Here is a 22,058-nt window from a genome sequence, read left to right as displayed (position 1 = left end):
TATATGATTTTGTAAATAAGTTATATCTTCTTTATTTTTATTAACTTTATATTAATTGATATGTTTTTATAGCCTTTTTAAAATATTTTACTTATATTGATTTTAAGAAATCAATATTTGTATTGATTTTAAGAAATCAATATAACTTTGACTTGTATATTTGTAAGTAAATTTTAGTGATATTTTGCCTTAAAATAGTATGTAATTGTTTAATTAGTTTTAATATGTGATATTTAAATTTGTGTGAGAAATGATGAGATATCTAATTGTTATTCAGTTAATTGTTTTTGTTTTGAAAATATAGTGGTATGTTAATGTAATTAAGTAGAAAATTTAAGGGTATTTAACTAAAAGGTGCACAGAGTTCTCTAGCATCGACACATCAACTTTTTTTAAGAATGTGCTTCTCTATTAATATATAGGGGATGAACACAAGAAGGACAATCCTCAAACAAATACAATCCTAACGGTTGATCAAATGCATAGTTAGCCAAAACATCTGCTAAATGATTCGCCTCTCTATACATATGAGATATCCGGATTATTCAGTCATTCGAAAGAAAACCATAGCAAAAACGTACTAGGAACGTCAAGGGATGAGTAGCACTAATTCTAGTCTTGAAAAAGCCCACCACCATCTCCGAATCCACCTCTAACTCCACCCGAGTAACCCTTCTCTCCCAGGCAAAGACCAAACCATAGTATATTCCCCAGAGCTCTGCCAACGACGTTGAACAAAACCCTATATTCAAAGCAAAACCATATAACCATCTCCCCTCACTATCTCTTAAAACTCCCCCGGCTGCAGCCAACCATGGATTACCACGAGATGCCCGTCCGTGTTTAGCTTAACCCAATCAGCATGAGGCGGAGCCAAAACAATATGTCTTACCATCTGCACCTTACTCTTGAGTTCCCTTACCAGCCGCCAAATGTGCCTGAAAAAACTTCCTTTGCTTTATCCTTAACAAACCGCTCTATCTCGACATTTTTCACTCTCTCCAAACATATTTCCACACCTCCACTTTCATCCCCACCATACTGCCATTCCAAAGATTGTAGCCCAAGGAACATCAAACTGCAACACCATATCCCCCAAGTTCCCATACATCCATCCTAACAACGACTGGCTAAAGAACAACCCTCTCTTACTTGGCAATAAGATCTGGCTCCATAGCCTTGACATAGCAGGACAATCTCTCAATACATGAAGAATTGTCTCCTCCCCATCTTTACAAACTTGAAAAATCCTTGAATCACTTAAGTGACGCCTTTGACCGTCAGCATTTGTCATGAGAAAGACTCGGACCCTTTTAGGGAGAATGGATCTCCAAATTCTTCCAAAAAAACTCCCCATACTTGCTCTTGTCATTCTGTCGTGATAAAAAGGAGTAAGCAGAGCGTACCGTGAAAAGATCATCCGGGTTTGCTCCCCATGCCACCCTATCCTTAGCGCCCGTAGATAAGTCAACCACCATTGTCCCCAACCGTTACCTGTCCAAAGGAGAAACAAACTTTGTAATTTGAGACAAGGCTCATCCCAAACCGTCCACCCAAAGGTCACACACTCATAGCTCAATATGATCTGCTCGTATATCCCTCACTCTCCCATTAACAAGCAGTTCCTCACCCAACCAATGGCCTGTCCAAAACTTCACAGAGTGTCCATCTCCCAGAACCCACCTCAAACATGGGAACACCACATCCCTTGAACCTGACCCCACACTCCTCCAAGTAGAAGGCCAAGTACCCCTGGCTTTAGTCCAAGTGATATCCGGATAATCTCCAATCTTATACTTACATTGAAGCACCCTTGGCCACAGACTCACTTTATCATGCATTATACACCAGCCAATCTTAACAATTTGAGCTTTGTTCATCACTTCAGAGTATTTAACCCCCATTCCACCTTCATTCTTCTGTAAACATGCCTTTTTCAGGCCACTAGGTGTTGTTTTTTCTTTTATATAGTGCTCCCCTAAATAAATGCCCTTGACAAAGCATCCAACCTTGACATAGTGGATTTAGGCAATAAGATAGTGCTCATCGAGTGGATTGGAATTGAAGACAGCACCGATTTCGTCAAAGCAATGCGGCCTGCTAAACTAAATATGTGACCTTTCAAACATGAAAGTTTTGACGACACCCACTCAACAACAGTCCCAAATGTGTCTTTATTTATCCGCTTATGCATGATAGGCATCCCGAGAAACTTACCAAGATCCCATGCTCGTGTAATGCCGCTTTCTTCACTAATCAACCTTCCCTGGATAGTGAGGATAGTGGTTGGATGCTTTTTCAAGGGCTTACAGGATGTGTGATCAAGTGTCTATAAGGCTGACAACAGCTGTAAAGGATGTGTAATCAAGTGTCTAAGTGGAAGTTAAAGTGGAACTAAAAGGTGATGAGGCAAGGCCAAGAGGAATTGATCCTCAAATATGGGGTGGTCTTGTTAGATATTGGCTTTATCCCAAATCAGAAGTCAAGAGTAACCATATTCGTAATGCTCGATATCATGATCATGATGGCACCAACATATATAAGCACCGCTCAGGCCAAACCTCTTTTAAAGCTCGTGCTCGAAAACATGTAAGTGTTTAGGCCTTCTTTTTTCGGACATGTAAGTACTCGAAAACATGTGTGTTTAGACCTTATGGACAATTAATAATTGACTAATCAACTCTCTTTTTCTCTTTTTCAGTCTGAGGTAACTGGTGAGTTAACTCCTGATTTTGTACGCATCATAGAAGAGACTCATCGAAAGCTTGATGAGTCATTGACGGATGGAAAGTCTGAGTCCCTGTTCAATGAGGTGTCGTCCAAGATTCAAGAGTTGGAATATGAGCTTTGTACAGGGGATATTGGAGAGAGAACTGCTTCTGGTGGAGTGCCCATTCATATCAAAAACAAAATTTACACATCTGTAAGTTTTAAATACTTTGTTTGTGATTTTTTTGTTTAAGCGGTTGTCTTTTTTTTGGAGTTTTAGGATTGAATAATGAACTTGTAATAATTAACTTGTTTGTTTTAAATACTTTGTATGTCTTGTGGATGTCAAATAATTTTCGTTTGTTCAAGTGGTTGTGTATAATTTGTTGTCTTTGTCTTTCTTTGAGTTTTGTGTCTGTCTTGCTTTGATTTCCATGGAACTTACAAGTTCATTGTTGTTTTGTTCTTAGTTTGCTCCGAAGAAGAAAAACAGGATTTTGGGGTTGGTTCTTTGCAATTTGAAGCATCCTCTAGCAGTAGCGGTCCACCACCTATGTCTCCGCCTAATGATCCGGTTATTTGGCTCAGAAGCTAGCTACCGCTGAGCAATGTATTCAAACTCAGGTGACTCAAATCCAACAAAGTGCAGAGATAATGCATAGCTATGATGCATACTTCGAGTATCTCGCTAAAAAAGATCTAAACTTTACTGCTAAGTTTGGGCACCCAACAATGACCAACCCACAAGGCAGCAACCGAGAAACCGAACTAGAGAGCAACACCGGTGAAATAGGAGTTGGAAGCCAAACAGGGACCAGGACCAGAAACGTGACATCTCTCTCTAGATCATTTTAAAAACTCTTTCTCTTTTTTATCGGATGACCCCGAAGGGACAAACACTCTCTGTTAAAGACAATTTTTGTTTTGTAATTTTTTGAAGTTTTATTTTAATTTGAATTTTATTTTTCAATTTGATTTGATTTTATTATTCACAAAAAAAACTAAACGGAACAATGTAAATTAAACGCACTTATAAACTACAGAATTGAAATATTGCGAGTAACTACGAGTCCAGATGTCAGCTAGGCAGATTAAAAATGTCGTCGCAAAGCTGTCGCAACTTTTACGACAGATGTACTACGTCGTGGCTTGCAACGAATTTGCTAAGGATACGCTCACTCGCAAATTGCTTAAGATTTGCAAGGAATATTCTCCCTCGCAACTTGCATCGGATTTGCGACTAGCTTATTTTCTCACAAAATTTGCGAGGAAAATGCGGTGTTAGTCGATTTGCTAGACGCGATTTGCAAGGAATCTTCGTGTCTCGCAAATCTCTTATGATTGTACATTTGCGAGGCACTTGCGATGAATTGTTCCATAGCAAATCGATTATTTTTTTGTAGTGGTTAACTTATTTTTCTTTTCCTTTCTTGGATATAATTTTAAAGAATGTCTCTGATGAATCCATTAATTACACCTAAAGTCTTAATAGTAATAAAATTTTATTATTTTTGTATAAAATTTTAACTTTTGTTTATGTTGAAATAAAACATAAGTAAATTTTAATTTCTTAAAAAACACCATATCAAGTAGGAGTGAGGGAAAATGGATGAGGCCAGTAAGGAAATGCAGTGGATCTTAATGGACCTTCCTCAGTGTAGAAGAGAGTGCAGGTTTGGGTGGTGATATCGTAAACACCAAAGTTATGTCCCACGAAATAGATGCAGTTAGGCTTAAGACCTGGAGACGAGCTCGCTGGAACACACAAAGCTTCTCCATGTCCAAGAAAAATACAAAGATCTCCAATATCTTCGGTGTAATACATATCTTTCCATCCTGTATCCGATCTCTGATTCACTTTAAACACCAGGAACCTCTTTGTTTTTTGCACGACTGTGTCTGACTCAAAGCCGTCCCCGTAGTACCTTCAAACATACGAGAGAGCCATTACAACGAAACAGATATGTAATGTATACTTAGAAAAGAAAATAACAAAATATATCTAGTACGTACGTACCAAGAGATGAGGAATTGTTCCCCGGCAGGTGACTCCACTAGATGATTTGTCCTTGTATACGAATTCATCTGCTCCAACTCGTACAACATATACTGCGGAAGATCTTTTTTGCAAATGTGATCATACTCGGGCTTATCTTTCTCTTTGAAGTTGAGACCAAATGAGCACAAGTATTTGCACCCAGGGCTTGGAGTGTAGAATCTCTGATCTTTCTTAGAGTACATGAGACTTGAGTATGGGCATATAGACTCATGCCCATGCGTGGTTTTAATATCGATCCACCGTAAGTCCTTGTGCCTATATAGCCTAAGCCGAGATACCGATAACTTGATAGCAACGGCCCAATCATCATTTTCCAGGTCAGGAAGAGAGGACATGGCAAGGTTTTGGATTTGTGAGCCTTTTGGAAGAGGAGGTAGATGAACAGTAACAGATTTTGATTTAGGGTCAGAGGGCTCGTAATAGATGTTTAGACGAACGTTATCCATATCACGGAGTAGTGTTTTTTCCTTCATGTGAATATACACTCCACTTTGATTAAATCCAGTACTCATTGCCTCTCGGACTTCTCTAGCGAGACACTTGTTCTTGATTATGATTTCATTTTCCCCCTCTGATCCGGACCTTCTTGATATCGAGTTGTTACCATTTGAAGAACCTCCGACCTTAAGGAGGTGGTCAATTAACATTAACGGGTAGATCGGCGCAGAGGAACACCACCGAACCATGTTATTGTGTCTCTGCCAAAACGTAACCATACAAAGAGAAAGACAAAATAGTAGAACCATAAAATAAAGCCTTATGATTTTAGAAAGAATTGAAAAAAAAGAGAAGAAAGAAGCTTAGGAAGATGTTTGTGTAGACAAGGGGCTTCATGATTCGGCTGAGAAGTTGAGACCTTTTTCTAAAATCTTTGAACTATGTTGAGGTGATTTCTCGTCTCTATTGAGAATAAAACTTGTTGAAGGTAGAAATAATTAAAGAAGAGAATAATATTCTTAAGGAAATAAATAATTAGACATATTTGAAGGTAGAAAAGGAAATGAAATATAAAGAATTGAATTCTCCTTTCTTTAAGTGTTGCTTTACATTTATAACTTTTTGCTGAAAATGTATCATGACACACTAGTTTACATAATAATCTCATGAATATTTTTCAATATATATTCACCATTCAGCAGCTTCATGCATGTCAAAAAAGTTTTAAAACATATAATGAAAAAAAAAAAAAAAAAACAGATTGAGATATTTGAGAAAAGTTTCTAATTTTTTAACATACCCACTTGACACTTGTCATTCTTTAATTCAATTAATTTTCTTTTTTTATTTAGAATTCAGATAAATAATTAAAATTAATAAAATATTATATTTAAGATAAATGCATATATTTTTATTGTAAAAATCGTATTTCTTTCAAATAAAGCATAAATATAAAAAAGAAATACAACAATGCCATCAAAGTAATTTAGGAGTGAGAGAGAGTGGATGAGGCCAAGAAGGAAATTCTGTGGAGCTTAATAGACCTTCATCGGTGGAGAAGAGAGTGCAAGTTTGGGTGGTGATATCGAAAACACCATAGTTGTGTCCCATGAAATAGATGCAATTAGGCCTTAGACCAGGAGTAGTGCTCGCTTTGACACAAAAAGCTTCACCACGTCCCAGAAAAATACTAAGATCTCCAATGATATCGGTGTGATAAATGTATTTTGTTTTTCTATCGGCTATCTTTTCATCCACTCTAAACACCTTGAATTTTTTTGTGTTGTGAAGTCTAAAGTCGTCCCCAAAGTCCCTTCAAAGACATGATATAGTCACAAAATGAATGAATAAAATTTAACTCCTAAGATTTCAAATTCAGATGTGTCTTAACAAGAAACAAATTAAAGTTAAGAAATACATACCATGATATAAGGAATTGTTTACCGGAGGGTGACTCCACCATGTGGTCTGTCCTGGTAAAGGCATCTATCTCCTGCAACTCATACAACTCATACTTAGGAAGAACTGTTTTTCGCACCTCAACAAACTCGAGCTTATCCTTCTCCTTGAAGTTGAGATCAAAGGAGCACAAGTAATTGCATCCAGGAGTTGGAACATAGAACCTTTGATCTTTCATTGAATACATGAGACTCGAATACGGACTTATAGACTCATGTGTGGTTTCGATATCGATCCACCGAAAGTCCTTATTCTTTTTCTTCTTCTTCTTCTTCTTCTTCTTATTATTATTATTATTATTATTATTATTATTATTATTATTATGTCTATAAAGCTTCAGCTTAGAAGCTGAAAACTTGACAGCCAGTACCCAATCTTCATTGTTTATGTCAGGACGAGAGGACAGCGCTAGGTTTTGGATTTGAGAACCTTTAGGAAGAGGTGGAAAGTAAAAAATTTCGTATGTCTCTTGATTTGACATGTAGAGACGATCACTTGCAGTCAACTCGGGGCATGTATATTCTGTCTGCTCCACCATGTGAATATCTCTTCCCATTCGGTCAAATCCGATATTCATTGTACTACGAACAACGTCTGCGAGTTTCGGGTCTTTAATCAAGACTTCTTTTTCATCCCATGAATCTTGCGCTCTCTCTATGCGACCATCTGAAGAATCTCCGACCTTAAGGATGTGGTCAATTAACATAAACGGGTAGCTACCGAGGCTAATTTCCGTAGACGAACGCCACAACGTCCGAACCATCATGTTGTGTCTCTATCAATATGTAAGTACGTTAACTAATCAAACAACAAGATTAACAATATATAGTGTAGTAGTTAAATAAGCACCACCAATTATTGTATAAAGAATTAAAAATAAAACTTACGAAGACGTTTTTGTTGACAAAGGGCTTCAAGATTTGGCTTAAGAGTTGAGGCATATTTCAAAAATCTCTAAACTATGTTGAGGTGACGATTTCTAGTGTGGATCTTCTCTCGTCTTCTCTATAGAGACTTATGCTTGAACACCAAGTTGACATTAAACGCGAGAATAATATTTTTAAGGAAATATAATTTAACATATATATTTGATGGTAGGAGGGTAAAGAAACGAGATTATAAAAGATTTAACTCAAGGTTCATCCCTTAAACCAATATATATTATTGTCATCATCAACTTTCCATATTTAATAACATTTCCAATCTTTTATTGTTCAAAACAGAACGTATTCTATTATTCTCACCATCACACAATAAAAATGTCTCAGAACCAAATTACAAAGTTGAATCAAGAACCTTTGATACTCTTGTGCATCATTATGTTACTTGCACAAAAATAACAATCCGCTTAGGTGCCCTAACAGTGAAAGGAACTATAGTCTCAAGCTTTGGCAAGTTTGATAATTGTTGTTGTTGTCGCTGGTTAGATACACAATGAGCCATTATTGTACAATGTAAAGTTGATGTCCACACTTTTTACTCTATATAATCTCTAAAGAGATATTTTTTGGTACTCTCTATATATACACGAAATTGCCATGAAGATTTTTCTTCCAGCATTGTTTATTTAAAATCTGTTGAACTTGGCGTCTAAAGATGTAGTGATGTACTCTTTGTATGACTTGAGTCTTGATCATTTCCTTAAAAGTTGTCATGTCTTTACTTTTTTTTTGTATGAAATTATATGCTGTTTTCTTAGTATTTGTCATGCCTAATTTATATGCCTGAACTTGGTGTCCAAACTTTCGTATTTCCTTAATAATGTTCTTTAATGTGTCAGCTTGGTGTTCAAGGTTATCTTTGTAGACAGTATTCGGCTGAGATGTACATTGTACAAGAACTAAACCACGATAGTTTAGAAGATTTAGCAAAATGTCTCAACTTCTCAACCGCCTTGTGGAGCCTCTTGTCTTCGAAAATGTCATCGTAAGCTTTTCTATTAATTACTGTATACTAATAGTAAAAATTTATAGATATAATTAATCAGATCAATGTTGTTAATTACATGTGGCAGAGACACAACACAACAACAACAACATGGTTCGGTGGTACTGGTCTATGCCAATCTACCTGTATATGTTACTTGACTACATCCTTACACTCGCAGATTCTGGCAACGAATCTCCAGATGGCCGCATAGCCATACAGGATTGGTATTATAAAAAACACATTGTGATTAAGGACAAAGAGCTCATCGAGGAAGTCCATTTGGATTACGCATTTACACCGTAACATGGTTCCTCAAAGAACATAGGATCAAAAATATACAGATTTGGGAAGTTTTTTCTGGATGTGTAGTAGTGAATTTTGTCCAAAATGTAAAGAATTGAATCGAAACCAAACAAAAACTGAACTAAAGCTTGTATTTGTCTGGAACTCATCAGAGTTTATTCAATTGAATATATCAGAATCAGAATCAGCAATCAGATTACAAATCCTGGAAATAAAAAACACAGACAATTCAATTTCAACTCTCTCTTGACCTAATTTCGTATAGAGATTTTGTCCTTAACTTTGCATCATCAACAACATTTCCAATTTCTCTTGTATATCGTCCTGAACATTCTCTTCTTCTCATCATCACAGATTCAAAAGTCTCAATATAGACAAAGTCAAATCAATAACCTATGATACTCTTGTGCAACACCATGTACAAAATCATTGAGAGTGCAAGAGGAAGAAAGATTACAATCCGCTTCGGCGCCCTAACAGAAAGACTATCGACGCAACATCCTTCTTCGAAAATCGTCTCAAGCTTTGGCAAGTTTGAGAATTGCTGTTGTTGTTTCTGGTGAGATGCAATAAGCCTTGGTGCTACCTCTCCCCATGTTTGAACAAACCTCATTTCCTTGGCCATTTTTTTTTTCTTTCACCCAGTTCTCTTTTCCCCGACAACAATCCGATGCAGCAGAAGGAAAAACACGGGTTTAGTTTGAGAAAGAAAAAAATGGATCTTTTACGAGTGAGGAGGGCAGAGGAAGATTGAAAGATGCTTTTGACTTGATGAATGAAAGATCTTTCAATGGGAGAACTTAGAGGTGCATATGATGTGGAGAATACAAATGGGAGAGGCTATATAGAGAGACTTCAGGTGGCAAATATGGAAAATTGAGAAGAAAACATGAGGATTTTTCGGCATATGGATGAAAATAAATGTAAGGTTTGCAGAACGCCAGTGATGCATTCTCTATAATGCTTTTCTTAGATTTGCTAAACTTAGAGGCTCTAAAAACAGATATACCCATCACATTAGAGGTTTAAGAGTAAAAGAAGGGTCAAACAATTATCTTTTCAATTAATCTTTAGAACCCGAAAACCAAACACAAAAGGGTCATATAGAGAGAGAGAGCGGAGGAACCTTCTCAGTTTTCTAGAACTATAGGCTCACAGATAGGTTATATACTCCTTTTATCGAGACGATCATATATATAGTGACAAATTACAGCTCTTGAGTATGTAGGAATATATATGAACCTGGAATCGGAATCTGTCAGAGTAAGAATGTAAGAGCTTCTCAACTTGAAAGGCTTTTCTTGTTCCAAGAATTGTCCCCATAAGGCCTGAGATTGAGAATGATATATATAAGCAATTGAACAAAAGAAAGAGTTTCTGCCAATGTAACCTTTTTTTACCTTGGATTTTTCAAATGGAGCAGCATGAAGATGATGGATATGACTATGGAAGAAGAACCAACGACAATATAGGTGATGCCGAGGAAATCATTTCTTCCTCCTAACCAATTTGATGTGGAAAGAGTAAGCTTCTTCTGCCCACTAAAGCTGTAAGTGTTGTAATTGTTCATCAAATTTACTTCAACAACGTTTCCAGGTTCCAAGTCCTCTTCAATTCTTCCATATAATTTCCGGAAGCTTAGCAAAGCAGCTGCTCGCATCCACACGATAAAGTCCTCTTGGTCACTTAGCTGTAGATTAAACAGCATTGCCAAAGCTAAACTATCTGATTAAGATTTTTAAGATAATAGAACTAAGTGGTTAAGATGCAAACTGGAATTTTCGGATCTAACTTCGCTCCACCAATCAAAGTTCCATTCTGGAAATTGAGAGGGTACACATTCTTTCCAAACTTGTGCTCACGGTCACTTTTCCAAGCAATGTTATTCCGGCTCACCTTCAGTTTCGTTCTTTCACGAGCAAACGCAAATGTATCATTGAACATACTCCAAGCAATCAAACCACAAGGAACAATCGGGAGACCATTAGCTGACTCCTCGGGTTCACAAGAACTTGTGTGGCTAAACTCAAGTCCATGTAACAGTTGCTGATCACTCCTACTCTTTACATACCTGCAAAAAAATCATTAGCCACCAAAAAGTTGGACTTTCTCATCACCAAATTTACTAAGTAAATCAAAAAGGGATCTAGCTAATTTACCGACGGTGGTTTTGATAGTAGTTATCAAGCTGGTAGTAGATAAAAATTGGAGCTTTCATATACTTTTGTACCTATAATTGTTGATACAAAATAAATGATATTGAGGAGTAGAAAAACGCACCAATATGCAACAATGAAGAGCCTCTTAAGATTTCTACTGGTTGGGGGAATCAATGGAGCAGAAAGAAATTTACCTTCAAGTAACGCGTACAATTCTTTGGGATAGATGAATCAGTTATATACAAAAGTTTGTTGGTTTTATATTCTTCAGGAATGCAATCAACATCATACCGGTCTATAATTTCAATAGCCTGCCATTGAAAGGATTTAAAAACCTCAAACACAATAGACAGACAAGTTTCAAAAACCATTTCATTCGATTAAAGGAGACTTACATCACGAGAAGCACGAAGAGTAATGAGACCAATGGGAGTGAAAACAAAACCCATCAGTAGAAACACTGTTATAACCTGCACAGACATGTAAAATGTAAATTTCCAAGAATCAGAAAGGAAGGAAAAAATAAAAGGTCACAAAGATTCATGTTACTACTACTAACCGACGTTGGTGTTAAGACTGGCTTACAAGCTGGGAGTTTCTGCTGCTTAAACTGATACAGAGCTGCCAAATCAAAAAAATGTTACATTAGTCTAATAAAACAACAAATCGATACCAAATCACATCAAATTTGTGCCCTTGATTAAACCCGTAAGAACGAACTATAAAACTAAAGACTTTGATTGAAACTTCGAAATCCTTAAGAGAGAAGAAGAAAGTTTTATGATTTTACCTTTAGATCGTAAGGAGGAGGATTGATCAGGAGCACGATTCATTGAAGTGCTCGATCCTTCCACTTCCATCATTATTATCGATCCTTCCACTCCCGACACTACTTCACCAATACATCGGGGAAGAAGATATTAATTCTCTTTCGCGGCGGGGGAACAAAAACGCCGGCGTCTCTCACCGGTGGATCGATAAATCGCGTTTGTCTCTTCCTCTCTCTCTGGGTAAATTCACCTGATCTAGATTTTTGTTTTTGAATTTGTAAATTAAAATCTTTTTCTTCAAGGAGAAAAAAGTAACCAGAAAATTTTAGAAACTGAGGACTGAATTTGAAAAGTTTTATATATCGAATAAACTAAAAATATTAGGTCATTATGTTGGTAATATGTTTTTTTTAATTTATTTAAAAGGATCAATTGTGATATAAAAAAAAAAAAATTGGCGAAAATATGTAATAAGCGAAACTGTAGGGAGTATTTATGATATTAAAAAGGTAATATTGTTTTTTTTTTTTGGAAAAAAAAAATAGTTATATTGTTAAGAGCTGCAAAAAAGGGTGAATAAGACGTACATATAAATATTTCAAAAAATTTCACAAATGTTCACAAAAAAATTCACAAATGTTCAAAAAATATCAATTCTAATGAAAAAAAAAACCATAATATACAAAAAAGTTCATCAAAATATTCAAAGTGAAGAACTGCTTCTTGTTGTGGTTTTATACTCAAACCCAATTAAAAAAAAAAAATTGTTTTTGGCTTTCATTTGAATTTTATATTTCAGTGACCAAAAAAAATCCAAAGCACAGAGGCCTACAATAAACCTTGGGGACTTTTGAAAGTGTAAAGCATCTTAATTCCTTATGGATGTAACACTGGAGTTTACTGAAGAGCACCATAAAAGAAAAAGAAAAAAACATTAGGAGGTTTACTATTGTTGCGTCTCAAGCAATGTGTTGAGCCAAAGCAAGAATCTTGAGATGTTTCTTCTTGCGAAGCTCATGCGGAACAGGACCAAACACTCTAGTACCAATCGGCTGGCGATCGGTTTTGGTCTTCTTGTCTTTACTGTCGACAAGAACAACAGCGTTATCATCAAACCTAACTTCGCTTCCATCAACACGACCTCTCTGCATCGCAGCACGCACAACCACACCGTAAACAACCGCTCCTTTCTTCACTTTACCGTTTGGCATAGCTTCTTGCACCGAAGCAACTATGGTATCGCCAAGTCGAGCTCCCTTTTTCCCCTTTAGAGCTTGAATACACTTCACTTTCTTAGCACCCGAATTGTCCACTACTTTGAGAACTGTTCCCATTTGAATGAATGTCCTGCGCTGTTGCTGCTGCTTCCACCAAAAACAAAGAAGCTTTTAAGACATTTCAAATATCCATTTTGATCCTACTTATCCGCACCGATTCAATCCAAGCAAGAATCGACATAAATAAAACACTTGTAGTATCCGTTCAAATCAACAAATACTAAAACTTGAAGACGTATATATATATATATATATATATAAGAAATTGGTTTCTGACCTGAGAGAGGATAGTTTCATTCATCATTCCAGTAAAAGAAGTATTCATCAAACCACCATTGTTAAGACCTCTAAGCAACGAGCGTCCTCCTGCTCATGATTTGGAAAATTTTATAACTTGGTAAAGATCTGACTTTTAGCCAAACCCATCATCTATCACAGTCTAAAAAATTGAATCTTCATAACAAAACCGAGAATCTATGGTTATAAGAAACAAGGATGAGATCGAAGGAGGAGGAATAAGGTTGTTTCAATTACCTCGGGATAATCTGGAAGCGAGAGCTGCCGCCATTTCTGCAATTGAAAATTTTCGATCTTACTATATATATATATAGAGACAAAAGGGATTATATATATATATATAGAGAGAGAGAGAGATGGAATTGGTTATTGAAACTTACGTGTTGTTGTTAATAGAGAAGAAAAAGAACAGATTCGTTGCAGCAAGTGACGACTGATCGAGCGAGCGAGGGCGGAGGAGGGGAGGATATGGTGTATCAGGAAAGGTTTAAGCGTGGCACCATATAGTAAATACAAGGTTTTAGTTAGGGGTATCATAGTAATTGTCATATGAGTTTTCTACTTTTGGCCCAAACAAATGAATGTTGGGCTTCAAAAACGTATAGTTTATTTTAGGAAACAAAACAGAAAAACATTGAGACAAAAAAAAAAAACATTGAGAGAGAGGAGCAAATTCTAGACAAGGTGAATATAAACGACGATGATAGTCTACAGAAAATATAAAAGTGAGGAGAAAACAAAATATTGAATCAGAAAGATTCAAAATAAACATTTAAAATACCATACATCTCTGTTTACACAAAACTTATACTTATTTTGGTGAAAATAAATACCCTACTACAAGCATTATTGGAATTTGGACCTATTTTTTTAACTATATGGATTTGGTTCACTAATTTTTAAGTCTCTTACTTCTTTACAACACACAACTAAGTTGATAAGAATTACTAGAAACCAGAATCTGTAAAGATGTATCAGTAAGGTTTAGGGTTTTGCGTCTCATATTCTCATGCAATGTGTCAGAGCCAAAGCAAAGAACTTGAAATGTTTTATCTTGCGGAACTCATACAGAATTCCAAACACTTGTGCCAAGCGGTTCCAGATTCGCCTCTTCTCAGCCTTTCTAAGTCTTTTGTCATCTGACGACCAATAATAACAACCGCATTATCATCGAACGTAACTTCGTTTCCACGACTTTTGCGTTGCATCTCGCACAACCACACCGTAAACTACTTTCCTCTTTTTCACAAAACCAATTGTCAATCAACAACCAAATTAAAGTTTACTTTTCAGCATAATGAATCTGCCATTGTTGTAGGTTTTTTTTTTGTTTAACAATTCTACAAAAAAAAATTACTAATCAGAACAAAAGAATTCCAAAACTACAATCTTAGATTACTTTGTATAATAATGACAGTTGAATAAGCAATACCTACAAATATTCACATAAATAGAGAAGAGCAAGCAAAGGACAAGACTTTTAAGTAACTAACAAAGACATAAAACAAAAACAAAAGAAAACTCGTACATGATATCTATAATTTGTTGATATATATATATATATGATTGCGAGATCCTGCAAAAGCATATGCTTCAAAGAAAAAAACTAGCTAGCAGATGCAGTAGGCAGCAAAACTTGTTCCTGGATTCATCAAAACTTCGATTTTATTCCATTCTCTGCTTCCCCATGATAAGATTATATGTAACATTTCTGAATTGCATCATCGGATTCCCTGATATACAATAAATCATAACAATGAGAAATCTATGTGCTTTCATAAATAGTGAAAGACATTTGTAAAGGTTACACAACGTAAATCCCAATTTCTATTATCAATCTACGATCACAAATGCTTAACTAATCATCAAATGCAATGCAGTAAGATGTGGTAGTAACTACTTAATTCATCTTAGAAACTATACCAATGCAGAAAAATTATATCATAATGGTTTCCACAAGAGGGGAATCAATTCTTGCCAAATGATGTTCTCAAACGACTTCATAAACAGCTGATTCATTCTCAAGCTCCTAATGTTGTTGATGATAAGCTATTATTACCAATGCAGGCACAAGGAAATTGATTCTCGCATAAATGGCTTTTCCATAACACTTCATAAACATATAAGAGGACAGGAGCAATATCTTACCTCAGATTCCGACTGAAACCTTTCAAGCTAGAACGAGTTCATTTCTAGACAGTAAGTCCTTCTCTTAACCAGCATCTTAGCAGCCGTCTCATAAGGCTCTTCAAAAGCTGAAGAAACCCAAGAGATATCAGAAACTTCCTTTTTCGACTCGCTAGGTCTTATCGCCACTAAAGTCGCACCTTTTAACACAGTTCCATCAGGCAACTCCAAAGTTGGAGCATACCAAAGCCTCATGTTCAGAGCAGGCACAAGTGTCCTCTTGGAAGCAGAGGAAGCTGATAATGGTTTCACCCTAAGTTCTTCTAGCTGATCTCTGTTCATACAAAGCACACCTTGCCCATCAGAATCAGTGAGAAATAAACTATCAAGCGTCTTATGTTCAGCGATGATCGGCTGTAACAAGTAATGCCGTGCAGATGCAGCAATCAAAGAGCTAATCGTCCATACAACACGCAATTTCAAACCTCCGTTTGTGTAAAACGATTCCGGTATGCTCCCGTTATCGTCAGAGGCCGACGCTTCAACGACTGTAGTATCACAAGCTTGAGAAATTCTCATTGGATTGGGTTGAATCACGGAAGAAGCACCGAGAATCACACAATTATCAAGAGTAGAACCAAATTCAGCTCTCCATTTCAACAAAACTCCATCATCAATCCCTAATTCACCACTAGGAAGCTCAATACGCAAGTAACGAATCTCATCGAAGTTTTTCAAAACCTGCGTAGGAGAATGATGCGTAACACCTCCTTGCTCGATCTCTCCACCATCATCATCACCACTGATAGACAAAGACGACGATCCAGACCCACCGCATGAAGATCTCTTCGTACCAAGGAATTGACCTAGAGCTTGTAACGGCTTCACAATGCCACCGACAACAAGACGAAATATAGCGGAGAACGATCCGGAAGAAGCAGCGGAGCGAGATTTGATAGACGAAAGAGACGACGAATCATCATCGGAGATAACGCAATCGACACGAACGACGACGTTATCGACTTGAGGAACGAGAGAATGGAATCTTCTAGAGACGACGCAGCATCGTCCGAGAGCTTTGACGTCGCCGATTTTGTTGAAAACGAGGAGGAGGATTGAGTCAGGGAGACGATCGAAGTGGTCGATTTCTAGGGTTTGAGGTGGTTCGGGATGGATCCGTGACGGTGGATCTGAACGGTGGCTAATAACGGCCATGGATCTATGAGAATTTTGGAGGGGGGGGGGGAAATTTTCTAGGGTTTGTGAGAGATTGATTTAGAATCAGAATCTGAGCTTTTGGAGAAGATAACGCATTTCGGAGAGATGTTTCTAGAGAGAAGATGAAAAGAAAAAAAAAATCAAATGGTGGGAGGAGATATATCCACGAGGTTTTGTCTCTACTTTAAAGCGCGTCGTTTCAAAATGAGCGCGTGTGATGCGTGAAGTGTTTTTTTTTTCTTTTGTCAATCAACAACTGATGTGACAATTATATATTTTAATTTTTTTGTGTAAGATTGTATATATATTGCCAAAAATGTATTTATTGTCATTTTGATAAATATAGAAGAATATCAAATTTATAGGTAGCTGTGCCACGTGAGAATTAATTGGATTTGCATTTTGCTTCAGATTAGAATGTGGTAATATTTCTTTGTTGAGCTAGCTTTTCATATTGATTATACTATATTTCTAATATGTATCATAATCTATGGTTAGAATTAACAAGCAATTTCCTATAAAAAATGATTTTTCTTCTATATCATTTATATAAGTGGCATGTTTTGATGTGGTATTTTTGAGATATTAGATTTGGACAATTTGTGTATTGCACTGTTTCTCATCTACATTTCGAGAGGGGCTATTATAATTCAAATCCTACATCGGATGTAATAAAAGATCTTTAGGCAATATATAAAAGATTTTATCATCTTTCTCTCTTGAACTAATTTTTAAGATTAGTTAGACCACATTCATAATATAGAAGACGAAACTTTTTCTATTATAAATAATATAGTAGGTGATATTTTGATATTTTTTAATTTCATAATATATTTTTTTTAAAATTTTATAATATAATTGGTTACAAAAAAAAAGACATATTGGTGTTAGAGAAAAAAACGATTAGAAAAATTATTTGCTGACGGTTTGGAAAAACATACTTGTAGTTTAGCTCTTGGATAGAAGATATTGTACATAATAAACATTCAGATATGTACTTATATAATTATCCAATTGATGACTAAATGACAACATTTTATGTCTGTCTATAATATCTTCCTTATGCAACCGGTAACTATCAAACTTATTAGTTTATTTGCATATCCTACCGAACTTCGTCATAAATTGAAACGAATAAGATATGCATAATGAACTAGTGACTAGACAAGTCATGTGTTTGATTATGCGATACTATGCACGTTGTATCATGTGTGTGTTTCCCATTTCGCACGCCTCGGCGTTGCAAAATGTTAGGATACAATAGAGACACATGTGACTGTTAAATGCAGAATCACCAATGAAACATCTAAGTTTCTTCCTTCTACATAGCTTTATTGTATAGTTTTACAAAAAGAAAAGAGTAATATTCTCCCACTAGATTTATAAAAGAAAATGTAAATAATTAAGACCATATTTTAGATGATAATTTATAGACTTGTTAAGTTTGATCAGGTTACTATGATAATGTAATTTAACTATTGGAGAGCCAACCAATCATATGGGGTTCCACGCCTCAACATGTTTTTGGGGTTGAGCAATTATAGAAGACAAGCATATGTTTATTCATGATTTCATGTCCCGTATCAATATCTACATACACATGCCAACACGTGTACATATATACATTAGTACTACACCCATAATCCCATACCTATTATGAATTTTATGATACATTTATGAAAAACAGGCAGCATAATGAAAATATCAATTTTTCATAATTTCTTGTGGAAACATAAGATTTACGTCGCTATTACAATATTAACTAAAATTCTAAATTCATTTCTTAATATTATTGTATTTTAATATAAATTAACAATTAAAAAGTTTTAAATTAAAAATCAATAAATCATATTTTCACAATACATGAAAAATAGTTCTCATATAAGGCTATAATTAACTTTAATAGTGATTCTATAAAAATTTCTACCAAAAAATGTAATTCTATAAAAGTACGGAGAAAATTCGTAAATAAAAAAGAACTACATAAAGGACCTGCGGAATTATTCTTCTTTTGATTTCCGTACCAGAACATGTAACCGTTAAAGAGATAATTGTGCAAACAGCCAAATCGGGGTTATTTAATGCCAAACCAGAAATAAACTAGAGTTGTTTCTACTGAGTTCGGTACAATCCGGTTCGACCTTATACGTACATATAATATATATCTTATACCGAACCGGTGTTGTGTCCTACATAAACAAGATACAAACAATCAAATAAAACCAGAACATAATCAACCTCTGATCCGGTTCAAGCATAGAGGCTTCTTCCGCAGCGATCGCACTCGGTTAAATGAGAAACCGGGGTTTTACCGGAATTGGGCAGATTCGGAAGATCGAGCTCAAGAACATCTCGAAGAGCCTTAGAGCCTTCTCGTAGTTCATCAGAGCTGGCAAAAGAAAAGAAAAAAAAAATCAATAATTGATTTAATCGATAAACCGATGAGAAAAAAACTGCTGAATAAACCAGACCGGTTCTGCTGTTTTGAATTTTACCTTATGGAGAGCGGTGGAGTTAACCGGACAATAGTATTGTGAGTTGGTTTAGCCAAGACTCCTCTCTCCTTCAAGCTCAAGCAAATATCGTAAGCTGAAACCGGAGATAAGCTTTCGGTATTGAACTCAACCGCATTAAACAATCTCCTTCCTCGTACTTCCTTTATGTATTTTGGAAACTGTTTCTTGATTTCATTCAACTGAATCCTCAGTTCATCTCCAAGACTTGCTGATCTATAAGAGATTCAAACCACAACAAGAACTGAAAATTTTGATCTAAAGAACACAAACCAATTAAGAAAGTAAAAATGGAACCTTTCCACGAGTTTCTCTTCCTCGATAACGTCTAAAGAAGCCATAGCTACAGCACTAGCTAAAGGGTTCCCACCAAATGTGCTGATTTCGACAATCAAGAATACAAAAAAAAGGAAGAAGCTTAAACGCATTAATCAAACCAATAAAATGTTCTTAAAATTCCAATTACAGTTAGTAAGAAGAGTTGAAGTAAAGCCTATGCGAACCTTCCGTGTTGGCCGGGTTTGATATGAAGCATCACATGTTTATCAGCAAGCACTGCACTTACAGGAATTACTCCTCCACCTAATGCTTTCCCAAGTATCTTTCAAGAAACAGATTCAAGATATGAAATATTAATCTATATAATGGCTTTGCTATAAAGAAAATGAGAATAAAGAGCTTATAAAATGTAAAAGAACATACCACCATGTCAGGACGAATATCTTCCCAGTCACAAGCTAACATCTTTCCAGATCTCGCAAGACCGCTTTGTACTTCATCAGCTATCATCAAAACATTGTGTTTTGTGCACAGTTCTCTTACAGACTTCAAATAACCATCAGGAGGAATAATAACCTAAACCAAAGCCATTTTAAACATTTTCAGAGACAAAAACCAGTCTAATTCATCCTCTAAATAATAATTCATAAAGATTAATATAGCTTAAGAAAAGGAACTCACTCCGGCTTCACCTTGAATAGGCTCAAAAAGAAATCCCGCTATTTTATCTCCTTTTTCTGAAGTTATCATGACAATAAGCATGATCAACTAGCTCAAGGGTAATCATAATCTCGAAAATGAAATTCTCGGTTAAAATATGAAGCAGGAAACATTTTCATACCTTCAAAGATTTTCTTAAGTGAATTGGCGTCACCAAAATCAACTTTAAGATTCCCTGGCAACAGTGGTCCGAATCCACGAGTAGCATCATTGTCACAACTCATGGAAATAACTGCTAATGTACGACCATGAAAGCAGCCACAACAAGAGACGATTATAGCCTGTAAAAATAAGTGTTCCAAATTTTTTTAATATGCTAATGTAAATAACAATTCTTATAAAGAAAGAACCCGAAAAGCATGTACCTCATCTTTGGGGATATTTTTATTTTCATGACCCCATTTTCTTGCTACTTTCAAAGCGGTTTCGACACCTTCAGCACCAGTGTTCATAGGAAGCACCATATCATAACCAAACATATTCGTGAGACGCTCAGCAAACACCGGGAACTTATCGTTATAAAACGCTCGTGAACTTAAAGTGAGTTTCTCCACTTGTTCCTGCAACGCCTTCATGATCTTAGGATGGCAATGTCCCTGCATCGGTATTCGAAAAAAAAACAAACACAAGATCTCACACTGGAACAAAAACAATGAATTGAAAAAGTATGAAACTTTCCATATCTTGCATCTTAAAGAGAAGCGAGACGCTTTAAGAACTATTATATTACCTGATTAACTGCGGAATAAGCAGCAAGGAAATCGATATATCTCTTTCCTTCAGGGTCCCATATAGTTGAGCCATTTGCACGAGAAAACACAACCGGAACAGGATGGTAACTGGATTTTTTAAACACATACAAGAGAAATTTACAGAAGAAAGCTAATTAGCAGGATTTACAACATCAAGAAGAAAGCTAAAGTATTACAATTATCAGATTGATTACGCCTCAATATGGATCTACTTAATCAATAACAAACACAGCTCTTATCCTATTTCTACTATCGCATATCAAATAATATCAATAAAAGCTTATATCATGTAAACCAAGAACCGAGAGATCAACAGATAACTTGTGATCGAAACAAACGAACCCCAAAAATCATAACTTTTTAATGAAACAAACAAAACCGCCATAGCTCAACAGATTAAAGTTTCTTGATTCCATCGACGATATATTCAAAGCGGAGATTAAAAAAAAAAAAACTTGGGAAAAAGAAAAAAGGAAAGAGAGAGAATTTTACTTGTGGGCACTGAATTCAGATTCTAATTCGATCAATCGCTGAGAAGAAGAAGAATAAGACGGAGGAGAATTGGAGTTCGACTGCGGAACACCGCCATAGCTCCGCCGCACTCCGGCGTAGGTAGAAACTCTTTTAGACGCACACTGAAGCAACCGTCTCGTTGTAGCTGCCATTATTAGAGAAGAGTCTTTCAGATATGAAAGCAAACGTAACGTTTTCCAATTTAATCTCTCTCTCTCTCTCTCTCTCTCTCTCTCTCTATCTGTGAGAGTTCATTTCCCCAGAAAATGATGGTTTTCTGACTTTCTCGGGATGTAAAATTTTATCCGACGGAATACTAAAAAAGTGGCTAATATGAAGTAAGAGATTAAATTAGTAAATGTGACTTAAATTTTTGATTTAACGGTTTAGTCCCGGTTTAACGGGTTTGAAATTTAGTTTTTATCAATTGACATCCCAATTTGATTTGGTTTATTTTTATGCCTACTCCCGTCAATTAGAAAATTCAACATGGTAAAATTATTTCTCAAATTTTTTTTTTTTTTTTTTTTTTTTTTT

The 22,058-nt window shown here is 35.9% G+C and overlaps 6 protein-coding genes across 11 annotated transcripts; all 6 read right to left on the bottom strand.

The window, feature by feature from the left end:
• Positions 4,293-5,577, bottom strand: LOC104760287. Its single transcript, XM_010483192.2, has 2 exons — positions 4,727-5,577; positions 4,293-4,634 (listed from the first exon to the last, which is right to left on the bottom strand). The coding sequence occupies exons 1-2, from the start codon at positions 5,512-5,514 to the stop codon at positions 4,295-4,297; spliced, it is 1,128 nt and encodes a 375-aa protein (XP_010481494.1). The 5' UTR covers positions 5,515-5,577; the 3' UTR covers positions 4,293-4,294.
• On the bottom strand, positions 6,182-7,202 carry LOC104763065. Its single transcript, XM_019240014.1, has 3 exons — positions 6,993-7,202; positions 6,628-6,935; positions 6,182-6,518 (listed from the first exon to the last, which is right to left on the bottom strand). Exons 1-3 carry the CDS (start codon positions 7,200-7,202, stop codon positions 6,182-6,184), a joined length of 855 nt encoding a protein of 284 aa, XP_019095559.1.
• Positions 9,125-12,163, bottom strand: LOC104760285 (putative ALA-interacting subunit 2). Of its 3 annotated transcripts, XM_010483189.1 has the most exons (9): positions 11,846-12,161; positions 11,615-11,676; positions 11,451-11,525; positions 11,250-11,366; positions 11,056-11,126; positions 10,670-10,967; positions 10,297-10,586; positions 10,139-10,224; positions 9,125-9,545 (listed from the first exon to the last, which is right to left on the bottom strand). In XM_010483189.1, the coding sequence occupies exons 1-8, from the start codon at positions 11,916-11,918 to the stop codon at positions 10,179-10,181; spliced, it is 1,032 nt and encodes a 343-aa protein (XP_010481491.1). In that variant the 5' UTR covers positions 11,919-12,161; the 3' UTR covers positions 9,125-9,545; positions 10,139-10,178. The 3 variants fall into 3 exon arrangements, with proteins under 3 accessions (XP_010481491.1, XP_010481493.1, XP_010481490.1); XM_010483191.1 differs by having other exon boundaries at positions 9,125-10,224; positions 10,793-10,967; positions 11,846-12,163; XM_010483188.1 differs by having other exon boundaries at positions 9,125-10,224.
• LOC104760284 (50S ribosomal protein HLP, mitochondrial) lies at positions 12,655-13,897 on the bottom strand. 4 transcript variants are annotated; one of them, XM_019240504.1, is made up of 4 exons: positions 13,780-13,897; positions 13,637-13,697; positions 13,380-13,468; positions 12,655-13,183 (listed from the first exon to the last, which is right to left on the bottom strand). In XM_019240504.1, the coding sequence occupies exons 2-4, from the start codon at positions 13,668-13,670 to the stop codon at positions 12,785-12,787; spliced, it is 522 nt and encodes a 173-aa protein (XP_019096049.1). In that variant the 5' UTR covers positions 13,671-13,697; positions 13,780-13,897; the 3' UTR covers positions 12,655-12,784. The 4 variants fall into 4 exon arrangements, with proteins under 4 accessions (XP_019096049.1, XP_010481489.1, XP_010481488.1 ...); XM_010483187.2 differs by having other exon boundaries at positions 13,637-13,672; positions 13,780-13,895; XM_010483186.2 differs by having other exon boundaries at positions 12,655-13,186; positions 13,637-13,672; positions 13,780-13,891.
• LOC104760283 (F-box protein At5g46170) lies at positions 14,774-16,883 on the bottom strand. The gene is made up of 2 exons (XM_010483185.2): positions 15,548-16,883; positions 14,774-15,132 (listed from the first exon to the last, which is right to left on the bottom strand). The coding sequence occupies exon 1, from the start codon at positions 16,739-16,741 to the stop codon at positions 15,575-15,577; it is 1,167 nt and encodes a 388-aa protein (XP_010481487.1). The 5' UTR covers positions 16,742-16,883; the 3' UTR covers positions 14,774-15,132; positions 15,548-15,574.
• Positions 18,796-21,823, bottom strand: LOC104760282 (ornithine aminotransferase, mitochondrial-like). Its single transcript, XM_010483184.2, has 10 exons — positions 21,501-21,823; positions 20,987-21,095; positions 20,622-20,852; positions 20,378-20,537; positions 20,218-20,273; positions 19,960-20,112; positions 19,761-19,858; positions 19,555-19,635; positions 19,240-19,473; positions 18,796-19,133 (listed from the first exon to the last, which is right to left on the bottom strand). The coding sequence occupies exons 1-10, from the start codon at positions 21,671-21,673 to the stop codon at positions 18,995-18,997; spliced, it is 1,434 nt and encodes a 477-aa protein (XP_010481486.1). The 5' UTR covers positions 21,674-21,823; the 3' UTR covers positions 18,796-18,994.

The sequence above is a fragment of the Camelina sativa genome, chromosome 18 (genome assembly GCF_000633955.1).
Source record: "Camelina sativa cultivar DH55 chromosome 18, Cs, whole genome shotgun sequence".
Classification (NCBI taxonomy): domain Eukaryota; kingdom Viridiplantae; phylum Streptophyta; class Magnoliopsida; order Brassicales; family Brassicaceae; genus Camelina; species Camelina sativa.
Note: the sequence above shows the minus strand (reverse complement) of the source record. Positions and strands in the feature narration are given on the sequence as shown.

What these genes read in the sequence shown, in the direction of transcription:
- LOC104760287 (XM_010483192.2), bottom strand. Translation starts at nt 5,514, where the DNA reads ATGGTTCTACTATTTTGTCTTTCTCTTTGTATGGTTACGTTTTGGCAG. An exon ending in GAACAATTCCTCATCTCTTG is followed by an intron (nt 4,635 to 4,726) that starts GTACGTACGTAC and finishes GTATGTTTGAAG; the next exon opens with GTACTACGGGGACGGCTTTG.
- LOC104763065 (XM_019240014.1), bottom strand. Translation starts at nt 7,202, where the DNA reads ATGGTGGAGCAGACAGAATATACATGCCCCGAGTTGACTGCAAGTGAT. An exon ending in CTTCTAAGCTGAAGCTTTAT is followed by an intron (nt 6,936 to 6,992) that starts AGACATAATAAT and finishes AAGAAGAAGAAG; the next exon opens with AAGAAGAAGAAGAAAAAGAA. An exon ending in AAACAATTCCTTATATCATG is followed by an intron (nt 6,519 to 6,627) that starts GTATGTATTTCT and finishes ATGTCTTTGAAG; the next exon opens with GGACTTTGGGGACGACTTTA.
- LOC104760285 (XM_010483188.1), bottom strand. Translation starts at nt 11,918, where the DNA reads ATGATGGAAGTGGAAGGATCGAGCACTTCAATGAATCGTGCTCCTGAT. An exon ending in AGTTAGATCCGAAAATTCCA is followed by an intron (nt 10,587 to 10,669) that starts GTTTGCATCTTA and finishes TTTAATCTACAG; the next exon opens with CTAAGTGACCAAGAGGACTT. An exon ending in CTCCATTTGAAAAATCCAAG is followed by an intron (nt 10,225 to 10,296) that starts GTAAAAAAAGGT and finishes TCTCAATCTCAG; the next exon opens with GCCTTATGGGGACAATTCTT.
- LOC104760284 (XM_010483186.2), bottom strand. Translation starts at nt 13,670, where the DNA reads ATGGCGGCAGCTCTCGCTTCCAGATTATCCCGAG. An exon ending in CGCTTCCAGATTATCCCGAG is followed by an intron (nt 13,469 to 13,636) that starts GTAATTGAAACA and finishes AATCATGAGCAG; the next exon opens with GAGGACGCTCGTTGCTTAGA. An exon ending in ATGAAACTATCCTCTCTCAG is followed by an intron (nt 13,187 to 13,379) that starts GTCAGAAACCAA and finishes TGGTGGAAGCAG; the next exon opens with CAGCAACAGCGCAGGACATT.
- LOC104760283 (XM_010483185.2), bottom strand. Translation starts at nt 16,741, where the DNA reads ATGGCCGTTATTAGCCACCGTTCAGATCCACCGTCACGGATCCATCCC.
- LOC104760282 (XM_010483184.2), bottom strand. Translation starts at nt 21,673, where the DNA reads ATGGCAGCTACAACGAGACGGTTGCTTCAGTGTGCGTCTAAAAGAGTT. An exon ending in CTATTCAAGGTGAAGCCGGA is followed by an intron (nt 20,113 to 20,217) that starts GTGAGTTCCTTT and finishes GCTTTGGTTTAG; the next exon opens with GTTATTATTCCTCCTGATGG. An exon ending in ACTCCACCGCTCTCCATAAG is followed by an intron (nt 19,134 to 19,239) that starts GTAAAATTCAAA and finishes TTCTTTTGCCAG; the next exon opens with CTCTGATGAACTACGAGAAG.